This window comes from Falco peregrinus, chromosome 6, assembly GCF_023634155.1.
Source record: "Falco peregrinus isolate bFalPer1 chromosome 6, bFalPer1.pri, whole genome shotgun sequence".
NCBI classification, from domain to species: Eukaryota; Metazoa; Chordata; class Aves; order Falconiformes; family Falconidae; genus Falco; species Falco peregrinus.
In genome coordinates, this window is record NC_073726.1 from 71,593,623 (window position 1) to 71,620,263 (window position 26,641).

Here is a 26,641-nt window from a genome sequence, read left to right on the forward strand (position 1 = left end):
GATGAATACATGTACGTTATGGTGACTTACTCCTTATAGAAGTCAAGGCTTCATAAAATTAATCTCAGCCAACCCTGCATCACCCACCCTAGAGGCAGCAGTTACGCTGCTGCACAATGTGTCAGCACCCTCCAGCTCTGTCTTTCTTGGTGCTGATGTGATGGTCAGCACGGACTGTCTCTTGCCACCACTTGGCACACTTCTGAGAGCTCCTTCCCAGAAGACAGTCCTTTACAGCAATATCATTTCTAGTTTCCAGATATGGCACTTAATGTTCTATCAGAATGCAAAACAACAACAGTATTTGTAAATGCAGCAAATCCTGTAGCCCTCCCCCGTAACTTCATGGAGAAATTCATAGGGCATATTGTTGTGGGAGTCCTAATATCATGAAAGGTGCTATTAAGCCAGGGAAGAGATATGCAGTGTTGTGAAATCAAAACCTTATATAGCATTTAATTGTTCTGGGAAGGAATGGGACCAAGTAGCAGAGAGTTGAGTAACAACTGTAGTATTTTCTTTTTAATTAGGATGCTTCTAGCAGCAGAGAGATATTTTCAGATGGTATTTTTAGAGTATACTGTATGTCTTAGACCACATAGATTAAAAGTAGCAACACTGTAAAATTAGCGGAAAGGGGAGAGAAAGAATGTATTGATAATTCCTACAGCAATTGTTCTCAAATATTAAAGAAGGCACAGAATGAATTTATCAGTTAATCAATCTGTCAAATAAATAGATCAGATTGTATTAATCTCATTTGAGATATTGACAGTTCTGTTAAACAAGCAGAAACTGTTTCATGACAGTTATGTTGAACTGTGTTGAGATGAACTGTTGAACTCTATTGCAAGTAGTTTTAAGGCTTTTCTGAAAAATATGACAATACAGCAGAATGAACTTTTGCTGACACGTACTTCTATCCTTAGTGGTAGGTATGGTGTTGGGACGCTATATGAAACTCTATAAAAAACCTCTAAAATCACAATCATAATGAAAGCAGACTTAAACTTTACATGTGAAATCACAATGCAAAGGATCATACACGTGTAAGAATCTCTAAATCAAAACAGTGTGTCTTTTTCTCTAGTCACTAAGCTTCCCTTTGTGGGGGGATGAAGATTTGTAAACTGAGTGGTTGCTGACTATTTCTGTCTCATGCTCCCAAGGTAGAAGTCCTGGTGTGTGGACTTTCCTGGGTGGTTTGTTCTTTGAGGATGAGCTGCAGTAGCACAGTGCCTTTGCAAAGCCAAGAGCTTTGCAGAGTGGAGAGCTGTGGAGCTGAGTTGTTCAAGTTCAACCCCAGCTGCCTGTGTGCAGGAATCATTGCCAAGCAGGTCTCTGCAGTTACAGACCCGGCGGTTAGAGATGTCTCAGAAGCCTTTGGGGAGTGCAGTGAAATTGGAAGAGCTGACAGCTAGGGGCGGATAGGGGTGTGCATGCACACTCTGCATGCGAGTGAATGAAGAGAGTATAGGAAAGTGAAATAATTGCAGAGCCATCCACTCCACACATTCTGCTGAAGCAATGGATGAATGGTTGTGCAGCATTAAATACTACAGATGAACCAACCTGCCTGACCTCAGATTAGCTGCATCTGATTATCACAGCTGCAGGACTGCTTTTTGCAGTACCACTGATACTCCTGTGTGTCCCCATCAGAAAAGCTCGAAATGAGGTGCACGTCTCTGTGTCTTGCAGTGCTGGAGTAGGACGAACAGGAACCTTCATAGCCCTGGATCGGCTCTTACAGCACATTCGTGATCATGAGTTCGTAGATATATTGGGCCTGGTGTCTGACATGCGGTCCTACAGAATGTCCATGGTGCAGACAGAGGTAAGATCTGCTCACTCCAACTTTGCCAATGTATCACTGGATCTATTTCATACCCCTCTGTAGCGTGTTCATGTCCAATGACTGTTGCTCCCCCAAACATTTAACAAAATAGCTATGAATAGACACAATTACATTTTCATCTTCACTGTAATATTGTCACGTTATTCATCTGCTGCTTAGGTGGGTCTGATAATGTATCTACAATCTGACTGATGTCTTCCAGAGGGGATGAGTTATCCTCCCCTTCTGTGAAATTAATATGCAAAAAATGCATTAGAAGAGATTAACATATGAAATTCTCAAACCATTTTGAAAAGAATTGAGCTTGCGAGGGGATTAATGGCTCATGAAATGATATCAGTATTGGACAGCCATTCAGGCTTGTTCAAGAGAGTATCATCTGGCCAAGCGCACAAACTCAGTTACACAATGGTAATACAAATAACAAGCAAAACAAACAAAAGGATTGTGAGTCTGCCAGATACCCTCCTTGCCCTTCTCCCTGCCCAGATGTCTACTGGTTAGTTCTTCTTCTGTTTTTAAGGCAAATATCAGAACAATAGTCATGATGTCAGTGTATATATAATGGGAAAAAATGGCAAACTCTTTTTCCAAAGCAGAAGCTTTTATGCATCTGAAACCTTCCCAGTTTCCTTTATTAATTGAGATAAAGATTTCACACCTATTGTACTCTTCCCTGGTTAGACACAGTATAAGCTGGTAACCTCCATACAGTTGGAAGTGCTACCATCACTTTGCAGGCTAGGTCTGGCAGATAATTTGTTGCCAAGGATTGCTGAATCTAGAGCAAAGCAGAGAAGATTTAGCAGGGAGAAGAGAGGAGAAAGAAAACCTGCAGTGAGAACAGCTAGCATCTGGAAAGGAAATAAAGTCATTATTCTCAGACCACTTCGGTTCATTCCTATCAAACTTGTCACTTTCCATCACAATTTGCTATATTTATCCAAAGGCAGATCATTATGTAAACACCAGATAAACAAATATTGATGGTCATTTTCAGCTGCAACTGCATTACTACTCCAGACGTGATGTGATTTTTATTTTTTAATGTTTGGGTTTTTTTCACATACAAACTCATTGCCTGCCAGGGGCTGATGCCAAGGGCTGGACTTTGGTGGTGGCTGAGCTGCTGCTCCAGGCAATGGCCAAGCCTGGCTGCAGAGGTCACCAGGTTGCACTGACACTCGGGCACAAAGGCCACCGAAAAGGCTTTGCTTACAAAACCTGAAACCACACACAGCAAACCTGTGTTCATGTTGCCTCGTACATTGGAAACTTGGCAGTCTTGTTGAGCCATTTAAAAAAACAAATGGCACAAGCCCAAAAAGGGGGCTAGATTGGAGAATACCCTGATTTGAAACCAGTTGCTCTAGATTAGTGGGTGTGAGGAAATCCAGGCATTTCTGTGGTCTGAAGCATGCTTCAAACTCATATTGATATCTCCTGGCATCAGCAGACCACTGGGGGACCACTGGGCTGAAATCCACACTCAGGTTTTGGGACAGTTGTTTTGGGACAGTTGTTTTTGCCCGAGATCCAGTTGCTTCCTGTGCTTACTGCACATAAAGCTTAGTGTAAGGAGTCACCAGGGTTTGCCTGTTTGCCTTCTGTCTTTGAAATCTAAAAGTCATCAGTTAAGGTTATTATTAAATTACAGTGTTTAATCTGTATATTGAGAATGCTTGGAAAAGCCAGTCTATAACCAAAAGCTACCCCAAAGGTAACCTCAGTCTTGTTGCACAAAAACCTGTCCACAAAGAGAATGGTGCATGTGATTGACCCGACTGACTAACAGTGTCCTTTGCACAGAGGGTAATAACTCCCCAAATAATTAGCTGCTCTGTGAACAAAATCAGGTTTCAGCTTTTTATTGGTAAAGAAGTCAAGCGCTAAGGAACAGGAGGTTCATTAAATAGTTCAGATGCATATGTGGCACGGATGCAAGTTGTTGCACATAAAGCATTCAGGTACCTTTCTGGGAATTAATTCTTTTTCAGGCAATATATAATAGACCCGCTTAAGCTCAGATCCAACAGAACTATCCTATGCTATCCCATGCTGTCCTATCCTATTTTTATCTCCCTGTGTCATTCAGGTTATTAATAAGTGATTATGATGTCAGGGCAGCTCAGGTGGATTTCATGCTTCCCCAGCTGCTCTCTGTAACAATTGCAGGCTCTTACTTTGGGCACTGACAACTCACTGTACATTGTGATGGGCTGAGGAGGGAGAGATGGAGAAGCTGCGCAGGCTGTTACTGTGACCTATCAAACTGCTTCGCTGTGTGGGTTTTTGTCATGCTTTCTGAGGTGTAAAAATGCCCACTCCTTTCATCTTTTCTTCCAGGAACAATACATTTTTATTCACCAGTGTGTGCAACTGATGTGGCAGAAGAAGAAGCAGCAGTTCTGCATCAGTGATGTCATATATGAGAACGTCAGCAAGTCCTAGTTCAGAGTCACAGGTGGTAAGTCAGGCAAGCCCAGCCCTGCAGCATGCCCACAGCCGCGCATCCCGGCTGCTTTGCAGCAACCATCATCATGGGTATTTGCACCAGGAGCTTTGCTGGCAGTTTGGAGCTTTCCAGGCTTTTCCTCATCCCCTCTGAGGTGATGTTCATACGGAAAGTGAGGAAAATCCCTCTAGCCTCTCACAGTAAATAATCTGCTATACTTCCCACGGCACTGTAAGAGTATATTGGCTCACTCATCATTTGAAGAGAATCTGGAAATACTGTGTGAGCCACCTAACCATTCCCTGCGCCTTGTCCTAATGCTCCTTAAAAAGCTTAAAGGAAGGGAGAATTTTAATTTCTTAAGTCATTTTCAGGTTACTTAAACTGCCAGGTTACCAAGGCCAGCAGAGGTCTGGGGATGCACTGCTGTGGTGGCAACAGAGCCTGCTGGAGGGTGAGATGGTAACCAAAAAGCTTTGACATGAAACAGCGGGGTATTTTTTTCATAAATCTAGAACCAGGGAACGGGAGGGGTCTCAAACTGGTACTACCAGCATAAGCGAAGCGACCATCTTGCCTTTCCATCGAGCCCCAGTGCCTGACCTCTTGCATGCAGCTAACCCAGCCTGGTCCCCAGCTGCAGAGTAAAACACATGGTTCTGACCTACCAAGAGGTTTGCTGGTGAGGGCGAGCTGTGAGGATGTATGTCACCACTATTTAAGCTAATGAATGTTAGTTCATTAGGTGGCAGTAAGAACGCAGCCATAACCTCAACATTTGCTTTTGGGTGAAGCAGGAAGCTACAGGCTTTCAACGCAAACTGCCTTCTCAAATGGAGAGCTGGGCTGTGGGCACCACCACCAGCCATCTCTGCTGTGTAGCTCTGGTGTTGCACATGCACCTTTATTAGCCTCTGTGCACGTCATTCCCCTGCCTGTAAAGTGAACCCCAAGTAGCCTCACTTTTCCTAATGTTCAGGTAATTTACCATCTAAGCTGAGTCCCAGAGCCCAGCTGCTTGTACTGGTAGGCTGCAGTCCCAGCATGCATGGAGGGCTGGTCAAAATAAATGCCAAAAACTGTCTTTATTTCCTTTTTTATTTCTAAAGCAGTCTGTTTGTTTGGTTCCAGGTGAGACCATGAAGCACACCCATCTTCCCTTGCTTCTGATTTTTTTCTTTTGATGGTTTGAATAGCCAGTTGTTCTGCCACAAGAGACCGCTGCTTTGCAGTACACAGACAATGAAAGAGACTTTTAACTTTCTGAAGCACTGGGGAGACAAAGCCTTAACAAGCCTGCGGTGTCCTTTGAACTGTTTAATTTCTGGACATTTTTTTAAAATACCGGACCAAATTCAACTAAGCAACATGAAGGAAAAGACACTACATGTGCATAAAATAGATTGCTCCAGAGTGTTGGGTTTTTGGTTGGTACTTTTGGTTAAGTTTCTTAATTTTATTTTTTTTTTCTGTGCAGGTTGGGCTTAAGGTTAAAGTAAGTGCAATATTTTTTTAATGGTTGACTGAAGAGCCTTCTTCATGTGTCACTGGTCTGTGCTAACGTCCATAGGAGAGCAGGCATTGTTAGTATCTAATAATACCTCATTAGTGAATAGCGAGGCATGAACATACATGAAGAAATCTGGAGATTGTGAAGAGAAAAGGGGGGGTGGGGGTGGGGGGTTGCTGGGTTCATAGATTTGACTGTTTCCTACAGCACTGATGTACATGGGGTCTGGGGGGAGCACAAGACCTGAGGAACAGACTGATGAGCAGAAATCCAAACCATGGAGGCTGAAGATGAAGCAGGCAGCCAACACTGAGAGATGGGACGGTTTCAGTTCTTGACTGTGCTACTACTAATTAAGCAGAGGGATTGCTCTTTTTGCCAACCTTTTCAGTAACACCACTGATGAGGCTCTTGTTTTATATGAATCTAATCAAAGGGCAGCTGAATTTCAAGCTGAGATATCTTAGACTCCATTACTTATAGCATTTAACTGTCTGAGCAGTCTATGGTGCCTATACCCCTCATTTGTTTATTATTTTTGGTATTAACCCTCTGTAAAAACATGAAGCTGATTCAGGTTGAGGGGGTGGATAGAAAAGAAAAGAAAAGAGAAAAAAAAAAAAAAAGAATGCTTTAGTGGATGTAACTATTTATCTGAGCCAGGAATTCATGAGGTTCCAAGAACAAGGTTTTGGCATGTGAAGGGCTGGTTATCACTTTATTGCTGTTGAGGCTGCCAAAGGGTCGGTATGGATTCCTGCAGGGGTTTGGGGGTCAGGGCGGGGGGCTCTTTTCTTTTTCTCTGTCAGTTTCAGTTCTAGTCAGAATAATTAGCTATATATATATTTTTTTTGTCTTTGTATAATTCCGATACATCGTGTATTGTGACATGGATGCTGTCAGAATGGATGTTGATGGCATTTTTGTAACCTGTTGCTTTGTGTCACTTCATTGAAAGTTAGCAGCAATGGTACTCAATGTAAACAAAACAAACTTGAACTGAAAGTAAACACACTGGATTGCTTTACTTACCTGTGAAGAAGTCACTATCGACAAAACAGCAAATGCACCCGCATATGCTTTTTAGTCATTCACCCTGGGGCCTGCTATCCCCTGTCATGGTACCAGGGTGTAGTTTGGTAGCTCAGCTACTTCCAGGAGCCTGATAACCTTCTTCAGACATTATTTTTTTTCTTCCAAGGAGTTATTCCACTACCTGGTAAATAGGTGTATACTCTAATAGCTGCATCGTTGTATGGGTTACAGTGGAAAACTTCCTTCAAACTATCCCATATATATTATGTAAAACTGCACAGAATTAACATAACCCCCCAGATAAAACAGGTGCTTGTGCAGGGTACTGAAGAAACAGGACTCTACCTCTGATTATTAAAGAGTATGATTATGACTTGCCCCCACCCCTTCCCATACATCTAATACTACTTCCAGTTTCCATTAAGCCCAGTCCTAAAGCAGAGATCCAATTTTTCTACAAAAGATGCATAGAGATGGATGCAAAAGGGGCAGAGCGCCCTGTCATCAGGGAACAGATGGCTAACAAGAACGGCTTCAACGCTACACATTTCCCTTTTCTTTCACCAGTGCACCCCAGCTGGAGGGCTCACCATTTCAGTAGGAAAAGCAAAGATTTGTCTGGCCTAATTTGAACAGAAGACAGAATTATAAATGAGCACTTGCCTGTTCAGACCTTGCCTCCATACTTTTTTAAAAAATATATTTCAGAGTTTCATTATATGTTTACTCAGGAAATATGTTCACATCCCTCTAAAGACCTAGCAGGGGAAAACAAAAAACAACCCACAGATGTTCTTGGTTTCTCATCTACTGCCTCCTCCCTCCTGTTGGCCACTGCCCATTAAGTCTACATTTACTCTGTACCATACACCAAAGTAAGCAGGTTACTTTTAAAACATTCATGGGCACACAAAATATCACGGTGTGAGCTGGCTGTAACAGAAGCTTGGCTGAACATGACAGGGTACAAGATTGCTGCAGAGATGCCAAAATCACATTGTTGCAAATGATGCTGCCTGAATAGCCTGAATTTACTAGACAGTTTTTGAATGCATGTCAAAAAATTATGCCATTTGCACAGTAACAGGTGTGTATTTTTCTTTTAATAGCTACTTAATCACAAAATCAATTACAATGAAAGCTCCTTCAGAAAAATACTTTTTCCTACCCCACAGAGTATGAAAACCTGTGTAAACGGTTGTGTTGGGAGGGCGGTGGAAACCACCTCTCCCAGAGTTCAAGATATAAGTAAAGCAATGACAAAGTCTGGGAGACACTGTGGTTCAGAAAATTTGTATGCGGAGTCTTTTAGCCTGAATCAACGTGTCATACTTTTGGGTTTACTTTGTCATGCTCCTTGAAAGCAAGTCCAGAAGAACAATGTTTTGGACTTGTGCTGCATGTTGATATGATTTCCAGCATCTGTCAAAATAAAACTTGCAAGTCATCACAGCTGTAAAGGTGACTGAAGCTTCAGGTTTTGTAGTAAGTTTTTTTGAATTGTGGGTTTCATGCCTATAGCTCTGCTGACACCATAGATGCTCTATATATTGATCTGCTGCTCTTACAGCATCTACTGACCCAGACGTATGAAAAAGCAGCTCTGAACAGTGACTGACCATTAATCAAAACCAGGACAGGTTTCCACCTTGTTGCCTCATGCCATGCATGCTGCCATGGAAGGATCAAACAAGTAAACCTAAGGACATGCTTTAGAAGAGCTAAGAAGTTTAGAAAGGCATGTGTGAAAGTGCTGTGCTCCTAGCGTGCCCTGTGCAGTGAGCCCTGACACACTTGAGTCTTCAGAACTGTTTCCTTCCACCCTCACACAAGGATTAAGAAGAGGTTGAGAAGCCTTACTTGTGCTTTACTTCATTTTCAGGTGTGGTTTTTTTCTCCTGCACCTAAAGACAATAAATATTCAACATTATAGTCTTAAACACCAAAATGGCCCTTCCCTCCCTCAGGTCATTAACCACAAACTACCACCTTTCCACTTTTAACTTTTTAGAGGACTTGTATGAAAAAATAGTTTCATTCAGGCAGGCAAAAGCTGTTGCTTTTAGCTATTTCTTACGAGAGGATAACATGGTTAGTGCTGTCGACATGGATGGGACTTGGGGGGTTTGCACTCTGCTGCTGCTGCTGTGACAGGCAACAGTGGTGGCTAGGAAGCATCTAGGAAGTCTCCCTATTTTCTTTCATCTCCTCCTCTAATCTATGAATACTATTAAGAAGTAGAAGCTCAGACTAATGTGCTGATACTGTTTTTGGTCTGGATGCTGAGGAAGTAGTAAAAGGCCAAAGTTGCAACCTAAGCATGCAACTACAGAGAAACTGGGGGGGGGGGGGGGGGGGGGGGGGGGGCGGGGAAAGATAGTGGAGAGTCAAAGACAGTTAAACAGGCACTTATCAGCAAAAAATTAACGCAGCCACGGTAAAAATTAAACATGTTTGTAAAATATTTAAACACAGAACCCAATGCACGCTTACAAATTCCCTCATTTGCACTTCCTATACATAAATGCTGTTGCTTGTATGTGAAGGTGGGAGGCTGAGCACAGACTTATTCCCTCAAATACTCCTGATGAATCAGGCTCAATCCTTAGACAGGGCTGCATGTTTCACATTTCAGACACTACACAGACTTTACAATTGAGGAAAAACATCATAGAAAACAGACTCCTATGAAACGGTAGCTTGGCCAGAAACATGGGTTCCCATTTATATTATGCATGAGATGAAGCCTAAAAACATGAGTGGAGATACCTGCTTGAACAAGGGTCTGGTATTCAAGCTATAGCCTGCTTCTGTGTATGTCCTAAAAAACCTGAAAACAAAATGCCTTCACTTCCCACAATAAAAATAAAATAAAAATTCTGGTAGTTACAGGTTTCTGAATTAGAAATACTTAATCCGCATCACATGTGTTTCTGTCTGTTCCCTTAGGTAAATTAGCAAAGTACTGATGTTACTGTCCAACAAAGCACTTCCAGGGAAACTCAAGTTTCCATAACACTGATGAATACACTCACAGTCACTGGGAGCTCTGCACATTTCAGAACATCCTACCATTTTGGGCATCTACTTCGCCATAAACCATTGATTTCTGCACACGTCAGTAATGTGGAAGTCTGCAGTTATTTTCAGCTCACCTCCCACCCAATTTTTATATAGCTCAGTGTGGACCAATAGAAGTATGTATAAAAGTCTCACAATTCCAGATCACAATTTGTCTGAGCAAAGCACTGGTTTACATTTGAATTGCTAAAAAGTAAGTAAACTGTTCCATGCATCAATATTGGTTAGAAGTGTTCTTTCTGAATTAAATGTGAGATTTCACAGTGGGTTTCTCTCCCCTTCACATCCCAAGGGAACAAGCCAGCTAAATGAGTGGGAAGAAGTGCCTTGATGATGTTAAAAGGTATGTACTCACAAAGCATAAAACTGCTGAGTGAACATATACACTGATAAAACTCTCTGCCTCTACCCAGTTGAAAAGTTAAACTCAATGACAGCGAAATAGTAAAGTAGTTCCTATGTTACCAAACATGACTCCTTTTTCCACATCAAATATGGTGCTTTTTCGACATTTAAAAAACTGTTTTGTTTCCTTTTCAAAGACACTATTCATGTATCACACCTTTCTAAAATATTAGTGTAAAAAAATAAAATCCTTCTCAATTCCTAAAGAAAACATTTTGAATGGAACACTGCATTTAACCACTGTTTTCATTTAAGATACTAAAAATTTTGAAGAACACATTTTATTTTTGTTTGGAGAACCCCAAATAAGATCTGTATTTGATTTTTCATAACTGCCAACAAGCTGAAAATGCAAAAACTGTGCAGCAGAGGGGTGAAGCTCCCTGCAGTGCTTTAAACAATCAAGGAAATTTCAGCAAAAAGGGAAATATCTGCCTTAATGCCATTCAGATTTCACAGACTGTAATACAGAAATCATAAAGTCTAGTTCAGCAAAGTTAAAGGGTTAAACACAACTTGAGTTGTACTGGGTTGTGAAGTCATTAGTAGTTAATCTAAAAATTATGAAAAAAAACCAGAAGCAAACAAACCAACCAACCCTCAAACCTCAGATTATGCTGCTTATCCCTTAAGTATATGGAGTGGGTTTCCTGTTTTCCTCCCAAGCATCTCCAAATATACCTCTGAGCACAATGACCACATTCAAACTTGTCTGGCTCCTTCTGTACAACTTAACAGCTACACAGAATCCCAGCTTCAAAAAAACACTTGTGAAGCCACCTCTTTTCTCTCAGAGATGAAACATGGGTGCTTCCTCCAAGACATGCCAACCTCCACAAAGTCTGAAGAGTCTCAGAACTAATGCCACCTTCCAGGCAAACCATATGCTGAATGCCAGAATAAGCTTCCAGATTATGAATATTGATTTCATATTTTGGTAATTAACAAGGGAACAGAGCTGCAGATAATCACCACAGTGCCTTTTATGGAAGATATACCTTCCATGAGAAAAGACTATGGCTCTAATTTTAAATACAAGTATAAAAGCCCTTTTTAAAATTTTTCCTACTCCTGTACTTACAAGTAATGAAGCATCTTTGCAAGAGTACCTTCAGATCTTCCTTTGGTTTCTTAGTCATTCACCACCCAGCATAGGGGCCTTTGCTGTACAATGAACGTTCTTCGGGCTAGGTATGGACACTTACTAGAGAGGGTAGGAAAGAGGAAATTTCAAGTGTGAATCAGAGAATACATCAAGCCTTTGGAAGTCTGGGATTGACCTTTAGTGATAGGACAGGCAGAGACAGGCAGTTTTCCCCCCCTAAAGCTAGGTATATAGTTGAATGGATGCAGTTAACATGCAGGTGTGCTGGTTCAAGAGTTTCCTATAGGGTGAAAGCAATCGAGAATCATCACTTCTTTCACTGGGATCCATTTCTTCATGATTGCTATGGCAGTTGGAGTCTTCAGTTTGGGATCTGTCACTTCTTGACACATTTCTGGATAAGACTACAGGTGTAGAACCTACATACTTTTCACAGGCATAAAGAATATATATTAAATTTAAAAATATACATAGACACATAACCAACACACAGAAGTAGTATTTGTAAGGACATGTTCAATAAATGGCACTAAACACCTTTATTAAGATTTTTTTTTTTTTTTTTATGAAAAATGAATAGGATCCTTTTTTGCCTTGTACGCAGAGGAAGAGTAAACTAATGGCAGAAATCAAGAACACTTTCTTATTTCATTACCATCTTTGTAGCTACAAAGATACAACTATTTAACAGACAAGAAATACCGTTTATTGCAGACTTTAAGCTGATTCATGTGAAAGGCACTATGAAACGTAATCAAACTAGATGATTAAATTTGTCTAAATTAAGTGATATTATATATAATGCATGTATTATATATAAAATCACACAACCATGTGAAAGAACAGAACATTTTGTGACAAAAATCATTGCATCTTCAAAAATAATATTTCCTGGAAGGGATGTTTTCTTTTCTCCCGCTTTTGCCTCCAGGAATCACTTTTCCAAAAGATTACATTTATAAAGGAACACTAGCTTTTTTACATACGGAAAAACTGACATTGGGGATCAACACACAGAGAAGTCTAGATTATACGCCGTTCTTCTGACAGGTTAAGTTACAGACAAAAAAATGCAAGTTTATTAAAAAAAAAAATGTACTGTGAATTATTTCATGGCTACCTACAGCAGATCTGATCACCTGTTTGAGCTGAGTTGCATTATTATTTGCTAGTTATTCCTTCTTGTCCAATATTATAGTTCAAGGGTGAAGTATTGATAAAATCAATGTACAGAGTATTATTTTGCTATAAACAGCATCATTAGTAATAAAACACCTTGGGAGCGATGCAAGAAAGATTCAGTCTATGTTGGGCTGCTGTTCATTCCCTAAACATTTCCTCTCTGATCGCTGGCATCAACAACTCGAGTAAACATCCTGCAGCCAAATGCATGACAAGAAAGACTGAGTCAAAAAGACATAATTGCACACTACAGCAAGAGGAGGGATTCAAAATCTTATTATTACTGAAGGGTTCAAATGCTTTTTTATTGCTCGCTCAGCTTCCCTCAGATGAATCACAAAGATGTGTTGCCGTTTATCTGTTATGTTAATTCCATAAAGCCAAGACTCATCTTTGGGTGTAAATGAATCACGTGCCAATATCTTCCCATGTCAGGAACCTCCTTTGAATTTCTCATCCGTTCATTTGTAATGATGAGAAGCAAGCAGCAGGTACTTCTGTGGAGACTACTGTAAATTTTCTTTATGGTGGCTAGTTACATTTACAATATAGTAAGACATTCCCCTTCACTCCTTCCTAAAGCAAAGATGGATGGTATAATGCTATGGACAATGGAATTACAGAAAGGAGGAAAACGCATTTAGTGGCTGCTTCCTTCATCAAAGGACTCCACACCTGAATCTGTGGCAGCTGCACTGATTTTTTCTTGTCGTCTTCTCATAATTTCTTGCAATTCTGAACTACCACTGTTAGCCTATAAACAAAGAAAAAGAGTTTACTTATGGTTTTGACATGTGATGAAGTTCCTCTGCTAGTATTTTGTTAAGACAGGCGTCTGAACAAATTAAACTCACCGAACAGCTCCAGAACTAAAAATGATCTAAGACTCTGATTAAATAACATTTCAAATAGGTAATTATTTATACTATTCTTAAAGATGGACCAGAAAAGAACCTACAGATTATTAAAAGTGTCAGCCTGACTTCGAACACTGCTGAGCATCTTTAATTCTTACAGAAGCCCCTGGAAGCGTTGGAGATTATGAGGTGAAATACGGCTTAGGTAAAAGCAGTGTTGAAACTCAGCAAGTTTCTTAGGATTCCACCCTTGAGCACTTAAAAATCATAGCAATCGTATTTAGAGACTAAAGCACATAAACCCTTGGTGGTTTTAGATTTATGCCAACACAAAATGCATGCATGCACACGGGTTTGCCTAGCCAAGGCCTAAGTAAGGATTGAATCTTAGTATCTCACGTTACACAATACACCCTCATGCATTTGCTGTTGTTCAGGGACACAGGTTTCAAACTTAGAGCACAGGAATAAGAATTGAATCATATTACTGTATTAGCAACAGAGAAGTATTTCACCTTTAGGGTGAAAAAACGGTCTGCTGAGCTAGCTGCAAACAGATTGCTCTGACAACGTAAATGAAGTTATTAGCAAGGCCGGGACACATATCCACTGGAGGAGAACTTTCCAAAGTGCATGACTTTGAATAAAACCAGAGTATTATAAAGCAAGAGCTGTATCTGCTGCTGTGTTATTTGCCTACAACATGACCTTCCAAGCCTCAAAACTAGCTTTCAAAATAGCCTCTGAATAAGGAAGCAGAAACTGATTTTGAAATTTGTAAAACAAATCTCAAGACTGTTAAGAGGGAAATCCTTCAATTGATTCTGAATTCTGAAAATTTATCCCATTATATAAAATTTATTTAAATGTATCCCATTAGATCCATTACTATGCGTCATCTCCTGCCATTACCTAGCAGACAGGTTAGGTGTCCACAGGGAAGGAGGCTAGGATGCTTCTCCTATGTAAATTACCATAGGTCTCTTCTCCCGGAGTGGAAGGGCAAAGCAGGGGGCTTATAATTGACTCTCTGAAGGTGAGAGAGCAATTTTATTTGCCTTAATTCATCTTGTCCTTGCGCACTTGGTTTCAGATACTGAGCAAGTGCAGCAGTCACCCATTACTGAAGTCATGCATAAAAAACATCAGCAGATACTTGACAACGTGCTTTATCAGAGGTCACGTAGAAATATTTTTCTGAAAATGGCTGAGCAGCTGAGGTTAAAACAGTTTACCTTCCTGATAACATCAATAACAACATGACTGATGAGTTTGAAATGCTGCTCAACTAAACCAACTGCAATACATCATGTGACACAGGACAACAGGCACATCCTACTCAGAGGTGGGGTACAACGTGGCTAAGTAGCCTAGGGCTGTTGTTAGGAATACAATTTTTGGAAAAGATTGCTAGACCTTGGCCTTAGTGATTTACCCAGCTTAGCCACCAACCGTATCATGAGGTTTCAGTAAATTCCACCATTCAATCCCACTTTTGTGCCTGGGTCATTCCTTTCACTGAGGTGTCAAAGAGAATAAGCTGTTCTTCCAGGCAATTTGACACATATATTGGACAGAAACCATTTTCAGTTTTGGAAGTGATGTGTGCCCACGCTTCCCATTGATGGGGTAGGAAGACAACGAGAACACAGACCTGAAGTGATCACACCTGGAGATGACAAATGTGGCATTCAGCATATTGTGTGTCTACTCATCTTCTGTAACGCTTTTCAACACCAGAGCTTGAAATGCTCAATGGAAGTTAACGAAATGGACACATAAACACTCATAAGCGTGGAGACTATTAATATTTTTACTTTGCAATGAAGAAGTAAATCCATATATATGACCAGCCAAGATGCTGTAACACACCGTACTTGGCATACAAGGTGAACTTCAGGTCTCTGAAGCAGCCCCAGAAAACAGTTCCCTAGAGGGATACTCTGATCAGCACAAAGAGCGCAGAGCATCCTGCCTCCTCCTGAGGAGCCCCTGCTTGCCACCACCGCTGCCTCGGGCAGAAAGGAGGTGTTTAGCCCTGGCTATGGCCAGCGCTTTGCTGTCTTAACACACTGGTCTCACACAGTTGTCTTTCTGCTTTTGCTTGCCCAGGTCCAGAAAGCTGTTAAGCCCCAAAGACCTTCCTTGCACTTGCAGTCTATTACTTGGTCATGTTTATATACAGAGGCCACAAAACTCCATTAGGAGGAGCCTTGCTTCCTTGGATGTTTTAAACTCTAGTGTGGATTGAAAGTGTGGTACCTATTCATTTTTTTTCCTCATAAGGGTAAAATAACTAAATTCCAGCAGCAATTGGAATTCCAATTACAAAACACTGAATTCCTCTGCCTGAGGTAGAAGAACACTAAAAAGAAAATTGCAGCTGCACAACGACGAAGATCTGGTTGTCTGTATTCGGAGCATCCAAATGTATCCAAGATGCAGGCCTTGCACTAGCTTGCAGAAACGGTATGAATCCAGAAACACTTGTGGAAGATCCCGAGTGGAAATAAACAAAGACGATGCACGGAGTTCTGTAATGCTAGAAAGTGTGTGCAATTGCTCTGTTTCTGGCTATTTGCACTTAACACCCAGGCCATGTACTGCAATATGACACCACGAGAACTACACGAGGGATGCCAGAGAACTTCATGAAAATTTATCACTGATTAATCATGTAGGACAAACCCATCACCCAGTAAGTGCTTCTAAGTATTCAATGGTAAAATAGGCCTGACAGAGGCACAAGTATTTGCGTGCTTAAATGCTTCTGTTATTAGAAGCATTTGTAGTTTGAGCAGTAAGAACACAGGCCTGTTTGGAATGTGCAAGCTCATCTTTGCTAGGTCACACAGACATTTTGGCTGTGATACTCATCCCTATAGCTTCTCTTACACAAGTACAGTCTTCCTGAACTCTGTGACTAGAAATACTATAAGGACAGAAAGGAAGATGCAACTTAAATGTTTTGGGTAATTCAGCAAACAGGCTAAAGCACTCATGAATTGCATAAATTCTGAAATTCATGAGCTATTTAACTGAAGCACAAATAAATATTTCAATTACCTTTTCACTAACAAAAGCCAATGACCTTGTTAAACACTCAGTACCTGTTTTATTAACACTTGTAAAGTGTTTATTAGACAAGTTTTAACTGCTCATTTTCCTGCAGAATGGGACCTAAGAGAGGCAAGCAGAGCATCAGTCCAAAGGAAAAAACTGGACAGACTTCTACAATTCAGTGCATCTCTGCTTTTCAAGCTGACTTCCACCATAAAGACACTTCCATCTTAGTACACAGAAGCCTAACGAAACTGAAATAAGATTGCTGACATTCCAGAAAAGCTGGAGAATACACATGTATCTTCATGAGAAAACGATGGATTGCTTTCGACTGTAGTGACATATACTCCTAAGAATAAAAGTGAAATATTTCTCCTTTCCTCTCACAGGAAAACAGGGCTTGAAGAAGGGAATAAAGCATTTTTAACCGTGTTAGAAAGCAATGCTCTCTGAACAACACTGATCAGGTAAATCGTAAAATATACATCCATCATAAACTTGTCTTTAAAAATATGCCTGGTAGTCAAAGCTTAAAATCATTCAAGCAAGGCAGTCCCTGCTTCATGAGGGGATAGAAATGCATTTTAAACTTCTTCAAGATTTTATTTTACACAGAATGTAAAGAATATAGCTTCTCATTTGGGTTAGTCTCACCTCTAGACAGTATCAAGTCCCTATCTCCACTTCCCACAGCAGGTTTTTAAAAAAAGATGTAGACCCACTTGCAATTCTCCTGGTTTAAAATGGGTAAACATTCTCCCTAGCACAACTCTGTATACAAGCTTCTAAGTTGCTTAAGGAACAATAGTGCTATAATTAAAGCAAACTGCCACAGAGCAATGAATACAGAGATACAAAATTTTTATCTTAAGCTCAGCAATCCTGCTAGCACAGTGTCAAACATGCAAACATGTTTTCCCATACTTGGGAACCCACCAGTACAGATGCCCCAGCATTTTATATGAAAGGCCTTGAGATACAACAGTGAACTCACTCTACCACTTTCTCACATCTAATAAATCAAATCTCCTCTACAAAGATAAAGCAAAACTAACTCATCACCACCAAAAGTACCAGGACTACTTGTTTGTCCCAGGAAGAGCAAGAAGCAAGAAAAAGTGCATTGTACTCTCTCCTACTATTTTCCCCAAAGCCCTTTTTGGCTCATTTTGTCTTCTTGCAGTCTGATTACAGCACACAATGTCTTAAAACTTGAGTACTACCATGTACTTTTTCTAACACTTTGTGGACCTCTTTAGAAGTGGGGAGGGAGCCCACCTGGTGTTTTGACGGATGCTGTTTCAAAGGATTCATACCAAATAACTCAGGTACAAATAATGCTTATCAACATGATGGGAACTGAGGAAAAAACAGCTGCTGCAGAGAAAGAGCTATTTACTTCTATATATAGTATAAAAGTGGTGAGCCAGCATTAGGTTAGTAAGAAGGGTTATACATACCTCCAAAGCAGATTTCTGTACCGTAATTTGGCTGTAGACTCTAGACCCTTCTGGGCAAACAGTCTTCAGTTCCTCTTTATTGAGGGAGAAAAGCTGAGCACCTGTCAGCACACCAAGGCTGTTGACAGTCCTGAGATCACACCAAGGGAACAAAAAGAAATAAGCAAAAATACACTAGCCAAGGGAGAGAAGTAGGTTGTCTTCATCCTACATTGTCTCAGGTAGGGCTACTAAATCAAGACAAAACTTTATGCAAAAGGAGTCTTGAAATCCATTAAATGCCTGTTAAAACAAGTACCTTTTCGTGGAAGCTAATACACAGAATTTTTTTTCCTAAATATATCTACATCTCTATAGATCTAAAACCATATATATATATATATATAGGTGTATATATAAATCATATATATGTACATAAATATACATGTGACTATATATGTAAAACCAAATTCTTTTTTCCAAGGGGGTGCAGCTGACGTGTCTTGATTTTCAGAAGGCAGCTTAATTTTAAAAAGCAGGCAGAACACATCCTAATTATTGACAAGAAAATAATTTTAAGAAGTTTTTTTACATTTGCCCTTAAACTTACACAGGATTGAATCCTTTGGACTGCAGCCACGCCTTCACATCCTCAGGTGAAGAGTCGTAAGTGATGTTCACTACCGGGATGTTTGGTCGTGGCACATGGAACTTCCTCTGGGCAGCGCTCCGGCCGATGGTGAGCCGGTGAACAAGTTCATCCTGCACCTCCTCCATCTGTGATTTCCTGCCTAGAGAGAGAGATGACCCACAGGAGTTATTCTCAAGGTTGCTTTATCAAAGCCAGGCAATTTCTTATGAAAATGAAATTCTTCAAATCTTAATGGAAAAAAAAAGTTTAAAGACTCATGCACTAGATCTGACCAAATTAGTATTCTTCTTTTTCCCCAGGGAAGATTTCAATATTCCCACTCCTCTCTTTGCAAAACCAAAGAAAAAACCTGACCAAAACGACCCCAAATTCAACTGAGACCCTACAAAGAGGAGATGAGCTTGATGTTGCACAGAGGTGTAGATCAGTCTGACAGCACTCAAGCTGCAGAAGAAAGTGGGTACAGAGGGTTATTCTATTGTCACGGTCAGTTTTTCTTCAAATAGAATTCTGCCGTTTTGAAAATGAAAACAAAAATGATGAGGAAGAATATAATATTGCTTACACTGTGGAAAGGCAGCACTTTCCACAAACATTTTTTAATTGAAAGCTCATTTGCACTAAAAAGTTGAATGTAAGCAAAAAAAATTTCACTGCTGCTGACACGTATCACCTTACATCTAATAAGCTATTATGGTAATCACATTTTTGAAGGGGTTTTAAGAAATTTGAACTCATTCCAAGCCTGAAGTGACAGGTTAGCTGAAACAATGTCACACTTTCCATTAAAAAAGGGAGTAGGAAAAAAAAAAAAAAAAAGTTTCTTTCACCAGAGACACAGGAATTGGGAAAGACTTTTTTTTTTTTTTTTTAAACCTGTAAATTTGCTATCCCACAGAACCCATTTGTCTGAAACATTTAGTTCAGTTGCTGGTCATTAACAGGCAACACACTGAAATGCTTTTCACGCATTTCAAAAAAATCAATTATAAGACACTGAAAATTGTTTAAAATGCACATGAAAAGTTCTATGGATAATTTCACAAAAATAGGTAGAATCCAAAAGGGTATAAATCTATTTTTGGTCACAGAGAAGATACTGATTTCACACAATTAAACTCTCCACACAGTAACTCTGGAATAGCTATAAAAATCCTTTGACACACAACTTTAAATGATCTCAAAAATTCTCAGGATTTCCTTACCAAGATATTTTTAGTCATCTTTATTGAACCTTCTCACTTTGATACACAAACAGTAACTACAGCACCTCCTCTGATGCACTCAGATGGCAAAAGCTATTCCCTTTACCCCATCACACTGACAGCAACAGAAGGAAACACCACAACTTCAATACGAAAAAAATGGTAAGATAGCAAAAATGTTTCTTCCTCTACTTTTTTTTTTTTATATTCTCACAAAGCCTCTGCATTGATCAACATCTCTAGCCAGTTAGACAAATAGAAACAAGCTTTATGTAAGCTTTTAGGATTTTTTATTTGTTAACCACAACAAAAAAGAACCAACTGTGTTTAACCATTTTCTTTTTTCTTTAACAAAAGAGCCCCAGGTTAAGAGTGGACAAAATCTCTAGTAAAATATTTGAGGCATTCAGGCCCTATTGTGTTGAGGTTTTTTTTCCCCTGGAGTGTGAATCTGAAGCCAAAATGACATGTGTTCAGTGATATGTGAAGGTCTGAGATGTGATATATAAGTAAAGCCTTTAGACAATGTAATCAAAGCATGTACCAGTTGTTTTCCCAAACAGGAAGAGAGCGAGAAAAATGCTATCTTCCTTCTATTTACACAGATTTTGAAAGACTTACATTTTATCTAGACCAAGACTATATGAAAAGATAAATATTTAGCTGTTAGATAACAGATTCTTACTGTTGTTAGATGCATTATCATAAACAAACAAGGTACCCTCAGTGTGAAGCAGGTACTATGTGGTGTGTTCTCTGCAGCGTTCAGGTGGGTACCTGGGCAGCAGGTGTACGGGTAGGGCTGCCCATACCAGAGGCAGCTATTCTGCAAGGACTGTGGTACCCAAAGCCCGTTAACTGGCCTTGAGTGACAGCTCCTGGGAGCTCTCGTGCATGGCCCAAGGCCTCAGCGGAGGCTGAGAGGGCAAGAGATGTCTTGTCACCACTTAGTCTATTATCAGCCCTTCACATCTCACACCCTGCACCTGGAGCCAGGATGGTCTTCACATATTCCATCTGTAATGGATACAGAAGGCCATCATGAATTCAATGAAACATACTTGCTACAGCACACAATGTCCTTCTCGTGTGGAAATAAAATGATAATTTGTGTGTGACATTCATCCTCACTTTCTGCATCTTTTATAACTGCTCAGGTTTCTGTTTTGATTTAAGTAACAAACTGCCCCAAACAGGACACAGGCAGAAGCTGGCCCTACTGCTGCTTTGGGAAATGGCAGTGAAGCCTGTTCCTCCTACCAGGCTGTTCTCCATTTATAATTTCCAGCCGGCCAGTCTATTGGGGAAGGTATTAGAAAGATCCCAGAGCCTTCCTGAGTTCAGAGCTTAGGTGAGAGCTTGTCTGCCACTAGGCAATGTCAACGCAGGCTCCACCGAGTGTGGTTATCCCAGCAGGCATGCTTGCCATCCACTGGGGACAGGGGGTTCAAGCAGCCCTTCTGCAGAAAGGATTGCCCTTGGTGCTAGTTTTCACCTCAGATGGAAGAGTGGGTGATGAAAAACTCAGACGGTTTTTCTGATAAGGCTGGGAGGCAAAGGATGGGAAATGCTGTCAACTCTTGAACTGCAAGAGGCTCATTATTTTAACAGCTATTATTTTAAAAGCTATAGCAAATGCTTGCCTACAAGTTTCAGTTATTTTTAAGCCAAGCAATCACATTGCTTAAAGTGCATTTAGGACAGAAATTATTGACTAAATACGTTCTCCTAACCTAACCTGGTTTTCAGTTGATAAAGAGTAGAAGCATCAGCTAGGTTTCATATTCACAAGGTGGTCTTAATCAGAATTTTTCATGACTGCCAGACACTGCTGGATGCAGGCTACCACTTTTTCCAGCTAAAGGGCTATGGAGTACATTCTCTCATCCTCCTAAAACAAGGACACGAAAGTTTACTCAATGACCTGCCAGTTGCTGTTGCTTTGACCAAGCTAAGGGGACCTGATTAAAAGATGTCTCCTTCAACAGCATCATAACATGGTTCCTATGCATCAGCCAGACCTGTAAATCTTCTTGCAAGCCTTGGATACAGGTTTCAGATTGATGCAAATGCCCTAGAAATATGGATGACCATGGAGAGAAATGTAAAAACAGCATAACTGATTTGAAAAGCAATTTAGATTGTAATGTGGCAGTGAGTTCAGGTGGAAAATATACTTCAGCCAGAATACTAGCATAGACATTTACAGTGTTGAAAATTGTTGAAAATCACTGACTGAAGATCCCAGACAGTCATAAAAGGAGAGGATTTAGGACTGGAACAAGCGCTGAAATGTTTTCTCCCTACTTACCATTGTGATTAGCGAGGGTCAGAACATGCATACATAGAAAATGTGTATTTTAAACATAGGGTTAAAGCTAAACATTTCATAAACATTTATCTGAAACACAAGGTTTTAAGGAATTTAAGGATTAAGCAAAACAGAGGAATGGGAGAACTACTTTTTTTTTCTTGCTTCTTGGACAAACTTACGATCCACAGGAACTTGCTTCTGCTTCTGACTGTCTCGCACTGCACTACCACCACTGTCGCTAGACGTGCTGCTTTGGCGGCTGATGGCTGATGGCGCTTTGGGCACGGGAACCGGTATAGGTGCTGGGGCACTGGGAGGGAGGGGGACAGCCACAGGGACGGGAGCAGGTGTTGGAGGTGGTGAAGGAGTAGCAGGAACTGGACTGGGTTGTTTTGCAACATAGTCCATCCTTTGTTTCTGAAAAGATGCAGAGACACCCAGTTTGACACCAAAACATGGACAAGACATCAGATAAACTCAGGTTTCTGCAGAAAATGCTGGGATGCTTTGCACCAACTGATTTCATTTCTTACACAGACACACCTTAATTGCCACATATAGTTATAAAATTTGCCAAAACTTGATTTGGCATCAATTCCCTTCTCTGTCAGACACAAAATCCACAGCAATGGCATCATCTGAAACACGCTTCTTTCTTTCAAACAGATGAGTTCTGTAAGTGAAATTGGTTTTAAATCCCAAACTTCTATTACCTGGCACTTTTAAACAGCTTCCAAAATTTTGGAATTGCTGGACTTTATCAGTGTAAAAATGTGTATTTTAGAGATGTAATGTAAAACAAGTGAAAAATGAATGTATCCAGCCACACCTAAGCCTGACTAATAGTTTAATTTACAAACGTCACTGAGGTTGGGATAACACATTGTTTCTTGAACTGCAGACACCATTTAAAAGGTTCCTGCTCCTCCTGCCCACTCAGTTGTGCCTTTTCATCTATTTGCGTGATCACTACATGCCACCTCAGTGCAATAATCCAATTACAAAAACTCAAACTCCAAATCCCACAATTCTTGGAATAGGGCTATAGTTTCTTTCCCGCTCGCTTTACACAATGTTCTAACAACATGTAAATCATCTTGCTGCAAATAACCCACTAGCAGGTGTCTCAAGAATAATTTTGGGGAATGATTTCTTTTCTTCTTTGCCTCTAGAATGGCACCAGTTACAGGGAGATGATGTATTTCCCCAAAGCAATCCCAATGACAGACAAGCCCAGAAAGTCATAAGCAACCTATGCTACCCTTTTCTTTCAAACAGTTGAAACTCCACATCTCACAGTTTTAACAGTGCTCCCTCTCCGCAGTTTTGGACTAACACAGCTTGAAAGTTTAATATTAAAGTTTGTTTGCTCAATAGGGTTGCCTCATATTTGGTTATAAAAAGTCTGCTTACTTTGGTATGAAAATAGATGAGTACATTCCCCAGATTCATTGCTCTTTCCTGAAATACCTTTCCCTATTTCCTTGGAGGCAGAGGGTTTATGGCAGATGAAGTCAGGAAATATTTGTAGGAGCTGTATGTTAGAATCTGAGCAGCAGCTCACCGCCCTGACAACATTCAAACTTTCATTAAACATCAGCAACTGCCCTTATACCGGAATCCCCAACTCAGTAACTGATGGACAAGGCATTTTGTAGGGAATATAAACTGGGACCATTACAGCTAAGCTACACTGTGTTACACCAGCAGAAAATTTATCCCATCAGCTTCTATGGCCAGTCAATTGAGCATAGGAAAAAAGTCTTCTGTTTCCCTTAGATAATTTTTTCACTTAAACCGTAGCAGTCAGCTACTGAAGCAAACGTATAGTCTTACAATACATCCTCCATTAAACCGTTTTGGTTTGGGGTTATTTTTTTCCTTAGTATTTAGCTGTTCAAGGGCATTAATCTCAATTATTTTGTGTCCACCTTGTGAAGTGCATTGTAGGGAGATTAAAAAAAAAAAAAAAAACAAAACAAACCAAAAAACAAAACATACGATTGACTTTTCTGTATTCTACTACTTCAATATTAAGACAATAAATGCTTTTTCAAATGCCAAATGCCAAGAAAAGTGAAATGTATAATATAGAAGAGAACAAGCAGAATAATGTGTATTACAGAAACCTGTCCTTTGGTGGAAAGAGTGTCCTACTAGTTATTATAGTACATAAATAATTAATTGTGATACCCAAAATCTTGTTATTGAATTTAAAAATTTCACAGATATTAACATGTTCTAATGATAGTCCAATAGTTTTTGAATCTTGTTCACAGATTCCATTTGCTAGACTGTTATCCCCACAACTTACCTTCATGTGTGCCCTGACCTTGTTGAACAACATGCAAGGAAAAAGCAGGGCTTTTTTTTATGGTAGAGAGGATTCATTACAAACCAAGGCATCAACTGCACATCACCACAAACATAATACAGAAAAAGCAACACCTCAACACTACACATAGCTGTCAATTGACGCTACTGATGCAGTTTCAAAACCATGTTCTACTGCAATCACAAGCCTCATCAAAACAACTTGCTGGAGTGAAAATAAAAATTAAACTGGAAGCATCACTCAAATTCTAAATTTAGAGATGAAACCACATTGAAATACACTTCACATTTTGTTGAATTGTGCCCAAAAGCCAATTATACATTTGAATCACATTTAACATTTCTTTTTTTAAGACTTTTTTTTTTTTTTTTAACTCCAGATCTTTTGAGGACATCCACAAATTCATCCCATCATTTCTATTCATTGCTACAAATAAAGCTAGCATGCGCTCTGGAATTTGGTGACTAGATAGTCCAAAAGAGTCAGGTTTGAGTTTCAGTACCAGAAGAGTAATTTTGTTACCTCTGAAAGCTCTCCCAGCAATTGCTGTCAGGAAAATGGAGTAAATCACATCAAATAGTATTGTTAGAAAGGTAAAAAGTAACTGCCTCACACATCACTCTGAAATTTCATATACATCAGCAACTTAAAACAAAGGAAAACCAGTGCTAATAATTACCTCTTCTTACTCACTAAGGAACTCACATAGTGATTTATTCTTATTTTCTTATTTCGAATAATGAACAGAGTGCTGGCTACAAAATATACGATGTGACACCACATAAGCAATGAGCTCTTTTCAAAGCAGCTATCCAGACAGAAACTTAGAAAGACGTTTAATAAAAAACAAAACCCAAACAAAAAACTGACAATGGATTGAAGCTCATAAGGTGAATGCAGAGAACACTTGCCACTGTAGAACAATAAGAATTAAATCATGGCAGGTATTAAAAAAGGAACTTACTTATTTTAGCTTAAGAAATGTTGGCTAGCTTAGAAAAGAAGGTAAAGGTCACTGCTGACACATGTACTCATTAATTTGTTGACAGCTATCAGAACAGTGAACAATTCTGGATTTTGTTTTTCCTTCTTCCTCGTATTTTTTTCTTTTAAGAATAAACTTGCAATACTCAACTCACATAAATTGGAACAAATCCTTCAAATTATTTGAAGCAATGATGATACACACTTACTAAGAATCTGGATATATCAGAAAAGCTTGCTGGGACTAGATTTCTTTTTCTTATTTTTTCCCAGAAAATCTTTGTTTTTAAAGAAAAAAAACCAGAGGTCCCAAAGCTCTTTTTTCAACACACTAAGGCTGCATGATGTAAAAACACCTAGATTCTGTATGATCTGATCTATTTTTAATGTAAGTAAAATACTATGTTTGAGTAGAAGTGCTAACAGTATCAACCCTAATTCCTGATCACTGTAAAAAACCTGGGAACAACGTATTTTCAAATACATTTCAGCATCAAAAAAAGGGAATATGTGTATTCAAACTATGGCAGGTAGGTAGCATTAAAGAGACATTGGGTACAACCATAACCAGCATTAATGCTGGGAAATGCTCTCATTACGCTAAAACAGACACCGAGCTTCCTGTTTACCCTCTTTCCGAACATTTTAGCACCACATTCCTGTTTGTACAGTGACAGGAGTTCACCAAGAGGGCTGCAGAGCATTCAGGTTCAATTTTGTCAACAGCATTGTGGTTTGGATGTTTTCTGGAGACTCATTTTAAGAGAGAAGAGAGAACCAACTAATAGTTTTCACCCAAAAGGGAGAATGAGGTATCCAAGACTGGAAAAGCAAATTTCAAGCAGGTCTTTTGCCAGTTTCCTTTCATGAGCTCAGCTATTACACAGAGTCAAACAGCTGCCTATTAAAATCCCATTACAAGTCATCTAACTAGCTCTTTCTAGGCAGTAAAGAATTTATATTTTTATTGGATTTATAAAGCCACCTTGCTAGAATCTTGCCAGAAAGCAAGAAGTACATTAGGATGGAAGAGGGAGAAATTTACAGACAGAATTTACTTATTTAAATTGGTATTAGCAAGAATTAGTCCCCATTTCTTAAAAAAAAAAAAAAAAATCATGGGGAAACTGGGGTCTTTTAATTCCTATCATCCTTTGACAA

At 39.7% G+C, this 26,641-nt stretch overlaps 2 protein-coding genes across 13 annotated transcripts in view; one reads left to right on the forward strand and one right to left on the reverse strand.

Moving 5' to 3' along the window:
• The window catches only part of PTPRO (protein tyrosine phosphatase receptor type O), a 155,541-nt gene extending 147,209 nt beyond the window's left edge, over positions 1 to 8,332 (forward strand). For both annotated transcript variants that reach the window (XM_055807877.1, XM_055807878.1), the window contains 3 exons: positions 1,702 to 1,837; positions 4,205 to 4,325; positions 5,445 to 8,332. In XM_055807877.1, coding sequence (XP_055663852.1) covers positions 1,702 to 1,837; positions 4,205 to 4,309 — 241 coding nt within the window. In that variant the 3' untranslated portion in view covers positions 4,310 to 4,325; positions 5,445 to 8,332. The remainder of the gene's footprint in view (positions 1 to 1,701; positions 1,838 to 4,204; positions 4,326 to 5,444) is intronic.
• Positions 8,333 to 11,945: 3,613 nt separating this feature from the next.
• EPS8 (epidermal growth factor receptor pathway substrate 8) overlaps positions 11,946 to 26,641 on the reverse strand; it is a 141,070-nt gene continuing 126,374 nt past the window's right edge. For all 11 annotated transcript variants that reach the window (XM_055807881.1, XM_027782818.2, XM_055807886.1 and 8 more), the window contains 4 exons: positions 22,341 to 22,578; positions 18,601 to 18,781; positions 18,012 to 18,141; positions 11,946 to 13,385 (listed from right to left, as the gene is read on the reverse strand). In XM_055807881.1, the coding sequence (XP_055663856.1) occupies positions 13,272 to 13,385; positions 18,012 to 18,141; positions 18,601 to 18,781; positions 22,341 to 22,578 (663 nt within the window). In that variant the 3' untranslated portion in view covers positions 11,946 to 13,271. The remainder of the gene's footprint in view (positions 13,386 to 18,011; positions 18,142 to 18,600; positions 18,782 to 22,340; positions 22,579 to 26,641) is intronic.